At 34.1% G+C, this 9318-nt stretch overlaps 1 protein-coding gene across 2 annotated transcripts in view; it reads right to left on the bottom strand.

Moving 5' to 3' along the window:
• Positions 1-5177: 5177 nt before the first annotated feature.
• The window catches only part of LOC149798440 (UDP-glucose 6-dehydrogenase-like), a 76235-nt gene continuing 72094 nt past the window's right edge, over positions 5178-9318 (bottom strand). For both annotated transcript variants that reach the window (XM_089963629.1, XM_089963628.1), the window contains exon 12: positions 5178-9005. In XM_089963629.1, coding sequence (XP_089819755.1) covers positions 8838-9005 — 168 coding nt within the window. In that variant the 3' untranslated portion in view covers positions 5178-8837. The remainder of the gene's footprint in view (positions 9006-9318) is intronic.

Here is a 9318-nt window from a genome sequence, read left to right as displayed (position 1 = left end):
CCTCCCCAGCGGGTGAATACTATAAACCAACTCCAAACTACCACCTAGTACCTAGGTAGTTAAAATGACTTGGATAAGTGATGTTGTACATTTTGTACATGCTATTACATGTGTGGAGATTGATGCTGATGCCAACACTGGGTTATAATTACATAAACACAAGGAAGTCATACCAGATTCAGGTTGGTGATAAACTCCATACCCAGATGGGCAAAAAGCAAGGACACAAATTACTAAGGGATCTCCAAATAATAAGAGATGGTATGAACATTGAGAAAACTGCAGGGATGGAGTGTGGAGCAAATTTTCTGTTTAATGGCTAAATACTCGTTTTATAAACTGTGTTGGGACTAACTGTCAATAAATTGCCTTTTATAACAGTTATTTCTTTTTCTTTATCAACTACATTTATTTTCAAGATGCCAACCTCTCAAAGATCATTAACATTTCAACAACCTTCACGTGTATATGAAAACATTTACGTATTACATCACTGCATTTTGTTGTCATTGTTAAGTTTGGTTTTCTGCTTTGTAAGGACCCTATATTGCAACAAAAGGAGCAAATAAAGCAGAGAATTAGACTAGTTGTTGATTCAAACACAAACAATTCGATTGATCAAATGAAATGAATTGATCTAACCCACAAATGGGGACAGGACCTCTTATGCAAGTAGTATTTACACTCCTTTTAAGTTTTCTATTATTGCACACACCCCATATTTGGTACAAAAAACATAATTAACATGACAACACAAAGCAGGTCTATTTTTAATTTGGTGCAACAATAGAACAGATACTTCTGCCAAATAGATATCAAAACACAGTCTGCACTTAATCAGAAGCTTTCACGGGCATAGCTGTCAATGGTAGATAAACATATTTCATGTCTGAACACATGAGGGCACACTGCATTTATAATGATCACCATGGCTGTACCGAATAGTGCTTTTAATTATTCAGCTGAATATGGATAGAGACCCATAAACATTCGGATACATACGAATACAAATAGTGACTGAGTGCTCCAAAATAAAAAATATGTTTTTCAGCAGGTCTAATGACATTTTAATTAATTATAAAGTAACTATTAAGGTTAAAAGTAACTAAGGCATTACCAAAATATCAAAGTGCTACAGTTAAATGACTTGATAATGCTTTATATGTTAATTAATGAATAGAAAGATTCAAATTTTCAAAAACAGTCCAACAGTTACTGACGCATGAAGAATACATTAGATTTATGAAGAAGAAAAAAAATGAGTCTCTCAACAATGTCTGCCAGTATACAACATCTGTTGTCTGAGAAGGTGTTGCTGGCAGCAATGAAAATATGTTCACATGGGAGACTTGCTAGTGGCACTGCTACATAGGGCACAAAAACTGAAGTAAGGGAAATCTGTCAGCATTGGTCTACCACCATTTCACTGGATTAATATTTCTTGGGATACATTCTCATTCTGAAAGTTGTTCAATTGTTGTCGATAAGAATTAAGGTACTCTTTTCCAACTACAATGAGTTTGCTGTTCACGAAGATTGACCTAACTGTACTATTTGTACTCGGCTGCATCATACTATTTGGCCAAATATGAATATCTCAGTTTAGAAAATATTTGGGGCTGAAGCGAAAACTCGGTACAGGCCTAATGAATACACTTACACCAAACTAAAAGATAAAACTAATGAATTTCACTCATTTTATTTAACTGACATTTATTTATTTATTGAAGTGTGCTGCCTCTAGTAGGCATTAGTGATATTTTCATTGAATTTTGTTATGCACGGTGTAATAAGAATGTTGCTTGGAAAGAAAATTGAAAGTTGAGATTTTTATAGTGTTGATTCAATATCCCCATCCTATGTACCATTTTTGACGAGAAATATATCAAGAATTCATTTACCAATGCTGACCATTTTCTTCACATTTGACAAATAGAAGTCAATTTCTTGGTATTTTCTACTTTAACCAATTGGGATCCATGCCTGACCTCACGTTTTAAGCGGGTTGGTAAGTTATTAGGGCATGAGTTTTCGAAAGAGTGGTGTACTTAGCTTTGCACAGAGACAGATGTTAGGGCACATCACTAGCTATATATTCACATGTTATTGTTTTGGCTTTATTGGCATTTCTCTGTGCAAGATGGGCTATATATGGTGGCCAGTATAACTGGTGAAGAATCTTTGAAAACCCTGGTAAGAACACCTGACCCATGGGGAGCTACTGGCAAGCTTTCTCACATAACCAAAATTGGCCAAGTACAAGGCTTTAATGCATACAATAAGAGGTGAGATGGCTGTGCCTGGTAAAAAGGCAAGCAATTTAGACAACATGGACACCCAGAGCCAATATGTATTCCAATTACATATATTGTTTTTCTGTTCTATTCCTACATATTTATTCACATTACATAATTCATTTTTTTATCCTGTTCCTACACTGGTGACACCATTATATCATTTGAATAATTCAGACTTAACAAGTATGTACAGATTTAACCTTAAATTTCTCACGTATGAGAAATTATCATTTTAAATCTGTATCTAATTTTCAGCAGCATCACCATTCAATGGCCCAATGAATTTATACCATTTATGCATTACACAATTCTCATAGTTATGCATAGCATATTCTCTTGCTGTTCAAAACTGAATTCTACAACTTGCCGTTCTCCCTATCATTCCAATATGCAGTGAATACCATGTTCTTTCTAGGCCCTTGGCAGCATATCTTAAAAATATCATACCTTATATTGGCCATCAAGTTCACGCTCTTCTGCCCACATTATACTTTGTTTTATTCATTCACTGTAACTGATTCAGTATATATATAGCAAAGGTGTTTTCTGATGACATTGCATCCTGGTACACTTTATGTTACAGGGTATTGTCTTTCCACTTTTATAAAATTTTTCATTGCAATGTGGAACTTAGTTCAGTGTATCTTTACCTGGTTTTTAAACAAACAAAAAACAACTCTGTTTCATTTATATATATGCTGTAGATAAAATGTAGGTAAATATCATTGGTGACATTTAAAGGTTAGAGTTACAGTGCCTGCTAGGACAGCACTATTGTGACTGAGAGACACTGTACTCAAAGACAGGGTCAATGAATTTGACCCTCCACCTGCATTTCATACTAGAACCTTTGCTGCTTGGAGAGAACTGTCCTGAACATTGGTCATTTTACTGAAAGAATAGGATCTATGATTTGACCATGCAGCTGCATTAGGTGACCTGTCTAATCCAATCGACACACTTCTGCAGTTTTATCAATGACATTTGAATCTCCTTATTATAATTTTTATGCCCTTATTTTTCCATTACAATAACCAGCCTTCATTACAGTAGAACTGTTTTATAGTCTCAATGATCCCTTCACTGCCTTTATGTGGCTGCAAGAATCATGCATTATCACTTCTAAAGGTTTTCAACCATTATTCCAATAGGCTTGTACCTACTCTCTATGGCACAATATCAGCTGGTTTTATCACAGGAATCCTCAGGGTCAAACTTGAGTTTCGGTTATCAGTGTCCTCATATATCAGCTCAACATACAATTATCGCACACTCTTCACAGCCCTACATACACCTAAGTGTCTCTTTCTGTGAAGTCAAAGTACCTCGGCATATATTTTCTAAAAAAATGCCTTCCCTGGATACCATTTATATTTAAATGGAACAGCCTTATGCAATTAAAGCATCTGCATTACAGGTAAAAAGTGAATCTTAATCATGTGTCAGTCAAACCATGTTATGCAATTAAAGCATCTGCATTACAGGTAAAAAGTGAATCTTAATCATGTGTCAGTCAAACCATGTCATGCAATTAGAGCACGTGTTACAGGTAAAAAGTGAATCTTAATCATGTGTCAGTCAAACCATGTTATGCAATTAAAGCATCTGCATTACAGGTAAAAAGTGAATCTTAATCATGTGTCAGACAAACCATGTTATGCAATTAAAGCATCTGCGTTACAGGTAAAAAGTGAATCTTAATCATGTGTCAGTCAAACCATGTTATGCAATTAAAGCATCTGCATTACAGTTAAAAAGTGAATCTTAATCATGTGTCAGTCAAACCATGTTATGCAATTAGAGCACGTGTTACAGGTAAAAAGTGAATCTTAATCATGTGTCAGTCAAACCATGTTATGCAATTAAAGCATCTGCATTACAGGTAAAAAGTGAATCTTAATCATGTGTCAGTCAAACCATGATATGCAATTAGAGCACGTGTTACAGGTAAAAAGTGAATCTTAATCATGTGTCAGTCAAACCATGTTATGCAATTAAAGCATCTGCATTACAGGTAAAAAGTGAATCTTAATCATGTGTCAGTCAAACCATGATATGCAATTAGAGCAGGTGTTACAGGTAAAAAGTGAATCTTAATCATGTGTCAGTCAAACCATGTTATGCAATTAAAGCATCTGCATTACAGGTAAAAAGTGAATCTTAATCATGTGTCAGTCAAACCATGTTATGCAATTAAAGCATCTGCGTTACAGGTAAAAACTGAATCTTAATCATGTGTCAAACCATGTTATGTAATTAGAGCATCTGCATTACAGGTAGAAAGTGAATCTTAATCATGTGTCAGTCAAACCATGTTATGCAATTAAAGCATCTGCCTTGCAGGTAAAAACTGAATCTTAATCATGTGTCAGTCAAACCATGTTATGCAATTAGAGCATGTGTTACAGGTAAAAACTGAATCTTAATCATATGTCAGTCAAACCATGTCATGCAATTAGAGCATGTGTTACAGGTAAAAAGTTAATTTTAACCATGTGTCAGTCAAACCATGTTATGCAATTAAAGCATCTGCGTTACAGGTAAAAAGTGAATCTTAATCATGTGTCAGTCAAACCATGTTATGCGATTAGAGGATGTGTTACAGGTAAGAAGTGAATCTTAATCATGTGTCAGTCAAACCATGTTATGCAATTAAAGCATCTGCATTACAGGTAAAAAGTGAATCTTAATCATGTGTCAGTCAAACCATGTTATGCAATTAGAGCATGTGTTACAGGTAAAAACTGAATCTTAATCATGTGTCAGTCAAACCATGTTATGCAATCAGAGCATCTGCGTTACAGGTAAAAGTGAATCTTGACTGCTGCACCTTACCTAGGAATAATAATATGAAAATTAAAAAACGACAAAAAACTGAAGAGCTTTTGCGAACATGTTTGTATTCATGGATGTACCTACACATTTTAATGAGATTACAATATACTTAAACAGTGTTGCACCTAAGATTCCAAAGAAGGGGATATTGTGTCCCACCTCCGCTAAATTTGGAAGACATAAATTTTCAAAGAAAATTTGTGTTAACTCAAAACAACAATATTACACTACCAGGCACCAGTCACTGTGCACTGTAACTCAACAGTCTACTACAAACCACGAATGTTTGGATTGCCAAAAATGAAAATCAACTGCCATCTTAAAGTTTTAATAGCCTTTAGGGACTTTAGCCATTGATAGAGCTGACACAGACAGGGACAGACGTGCAATAAAGAAATACATTGGTGGAATTTTCTATTTTTCTCCTAATGATACAGTGCACACAATGATGTCCAGATTTGGGGGACAGGTAAAATTAATTGCTAGAAACCTGCGACTGCATGCTTATGAAGCAACACTGCTTAAATAGCAAATAAACAAAAAGTCACAAATTTCTATACACTTATATCAATTTCGGACAGTTAAAGATGGATTTTAAAAGAAAATGTCATGCTCAAAATGTCATGCATATAAAAAAATTGCTTAGCCTTGGAATATATTTGATACATTACATTAAATTATTCAAGACAAAATGAAATCAATACAGTTCATCATTGAAACCCAAATTATAAATGACAAGATAACAATATCAAATTTAATACACACTGACACTGATACATTTTGTATAAACACAAAGACAAGAAATTGCACATGCAAAAATAAAAGTGACCAAAATATAAACCCAAAAGGTAAATTAGACCAACAAGCAATAATGTGAATAGTAAGGACAAAGTGTTCTGATTATAAGTATTCTGATTATAAGTATATAAAACAAACACCAACATATAAAGGTCACTTTCAACAGGTTCCATATATACACATTTTTACAAACTTGTGAAGACTACCCATTTATCATGAATTTCACAACCTGGTCCTCTGACAGGGCGAGTCAACTGCAAACATTTCAAGACAAATGTTATCCTGAATAAGCCAACAAAAAAATTATTTTCAAGAAACCATGATTGTTTTTATGGCTGTTCCATTTAAACATACACTGTATCCAGGGAAAGCAGTTTTTAAACAATATATGCCAGGTTGCTTTGGTTTCACATAGTTTATATTAAAATGATAAGAAAATTCTAAATTGCTTCAATGGGTGAGTACCCCACATTAAAAGTGCCTTCCCTGGGTCCCAGGTATGTTTTACTGAAACAGCCCTGACTTTGCACATAATATAATGTTAAAATTTTCAAAAGAGAACACATATAATAACTTGAAGAAGATATGTGCATTTCACCTTGGCACTGATTCTGCAAATATTCCAAGGTTTTTATTTTGTTCTTATGTAAGTCATTTTTACTCTGAGACAAGCTGTGTTCAGAAGACTATCATTGGGTTCTTGTTGCTCTACTGCAATGACACATACCCCAACATTTTTGGAATCATAATTTTGACAAATTGTATCAGCAATTCATAGTATCTAGGTTCATAAGGCATCTGTATGGATTACATTTTGGACTGAAAGCATTCTGTACAAAAGCATTATCATAAAGTCAAACAATAGTGCAGTCTATATCATCACACAGTCTAGGTCCAGCAAGGTCTGGTCTGGGTCACCAACTGAGCTCATCACTGAACTCATCACTTGTATGAAAATTACCATTTGTAGACATACTTCTTGTATCTTATTTTTACTTCCCATAGCTGGCCTAACTTGGCCAATTCAGGCTTTAAGTAAATAAAACTGCAATAACTAACAAAAATTGAAGGAGTAAAGTGAGTTGTCAATATGTGCACCTTCAGATAACATTTATCAAATTTCATGAAGATCAATTGAAAAATGTGATCCGATAGTATTCACACACTCTCCCACTTGTTTGTATTCCTGATTTTAAAAACAAAATCTTCAAAGATATAAAAAATGAACACTACTTAGTCATATCATTCATTGATTTGTAAGTTCTTACCTGATTAGTCACCTCTTGGGTCAGAAACACTCACCTTGTTGGCATTTCGAAATGAACAGGTGTTTCTTAAGTAACATGATCAAGATTTCTGGAAGGGCAAGCCTGTTTTAAAACAACAGATGTGATGCAGCCTGTTTTAAAACAACAGATATGATGCAGCCTGTTTTAAAACAAAAATGTGATGCAGCCTGTTTTCTGGAACAACAGATGTGATGCAGTTTCCCATCTTTCATAATCTCAGTAATTCAAGAAATTTTGTAGTTTCATCTCTTTGTATACCAGAATTTCCTCCTACTTGTTAATTTATTTCGTAATAAATAAACTAGACATTGCAAATATTAGATGCAGATGACACAGTCTGTACTGAAAAGGACTGTTTTCGAATTCAGAAAATGACAGTTGGCAGTGTGTCTGTTTCTTTACATCAAGAACTTCCATTTGCTCAGAAACATCAATATGTCAACAGTGTTAGGGACCCCTTGACAACTGTCAGGTTACAAATTATAAATGAATGAATGAAATGAAGTTTTGTGCATTTTTTATATTCTTGATGATGTTTTTAAAATCGATATGGGGATGCATTCACAAGATTTTGTTACACACTGTACAAAACAAAACATGGAATTAAATGCATTGTGATCATGGTGTAGAAAGTCAGTCAACTCTTTTCATATATCTGATGGTAAATAACATATAATATTTAAATCTAATTTCTTCTTAAGTCTACAAAATTATGGCACCATGCATTTTACTATCATGACCTAGGAATATTTCATGTGCATGGCATATTCAGAGACAAGGAAATGTGGGATCCAGGATTTTAGAGTGTAGCAATATACACTGAATATGCTGTAATACTCTCATTTTGTTATAATATGAAGCACATGTATTTTAGTCAAGAGAATGCATATTTAAATATAGGATATTCTTACACCAAATATGTTATACTACCATATATACTTGCTTACAAGTCACAACAAACTGCAAACTATGAAGATCCTTATCAGTCATAGCAATATGCACCTGCAGATCAAGGTCTATCTTGCTTGTTCTACTGACTACTCATCACAGATCTGCAGGCACATTATGCAATGACAGATCTAGTTCTGTGTAGTTTACAACATGAACTCGTCTTATAAGTGAGCATATACAGTGTCTTTCAATTAAAAGCAAGACGACATGTACTATAAAACTATGTATACTAAGTAATCTGACATTATTTCATTGGTCCCACAAAATCTCAACATACAATGAAGGTGGTGATTCAGTGGTAAAGGTGTTGAACTCATTATCAAAAGGTTGTGGGTTTGATTCCCACATTCATTCTGGCTGGGATAGGCTGCTATGATGTCTCCATGGGCAAGTCATATTACTATGCTTTCCTCTAACCTTCATGTGTTGATAAACACACAACATTTGCATGATAAAAATATCTTGAAATAAGTGTTTGTATTAAAACTGGAATTCTGTCCTTAAAAAGGAAAGTAAAATTTCTGACATGGGTTAACCTGCATAGTGTCTATACCTAAAACACTATTCCCCATTTACTGAGTTGCCTAATTCATCCAAAAATAATGAGTACACTAGCACTGACATAAATGGACAAATATTCTTAAATACTAATAATATTGCATTTCGTTCAGGTTGATGAAGCTGGCCTGTAAACACTGCCTCTGTTGAGTCTTTTCCCAATGGTCTCCACATGAAAACCTAAGTCGATAAGCTCCTGATGGTTCAAAATCAAGCGACCATCAAATACAAAGGCTGGTTTCAACATGCTGTCATAAATCTTCTTGTAGTCAAGTGTCTGTAATAAAAGTAAGACAATGACAAGAGTAATACACAAAATTTCATATTTTATCTAAGCAAACCTGGTGAAGGTAAGTGAAAGACAGTTAAATATGTTGCATCAAATTGAATTAATCTTGACAAAATAATCACATATGAGACCATTACTAGTGGTGGTTGTACACATAAATTATTAGTTTCAATTAAGAGTAATAATTAATCAAACATTTAGGACCGATACAGATGCCCAGTATAGTCATTTAATATTTTTGTCAATTTCCTCAATTTCATCTGTATATTTTAAATCGGTTCATCTCAACTAAAACCTGAGT

This window comes from Sinohyriopsis cumingii, chromosome 6 (genome assembly GCF_028554795.1).
Source record: "Sinohyriopsis cumingii isolate HCF-2022 chromosome 6, ASM2855479v2, whole genome shotgun sequence".
Classification (NCBI taxonomy): domain Eukaryota; kingdom Metazoa; phylum Mollusca; class Bivalvia; order Unionida; family Unionidae; genus Sinohyriopsis; species Sinohyriopsis cumingii.
This window is presented reverse-complemented; position numbering and strand designations above follow the sequence as displayed.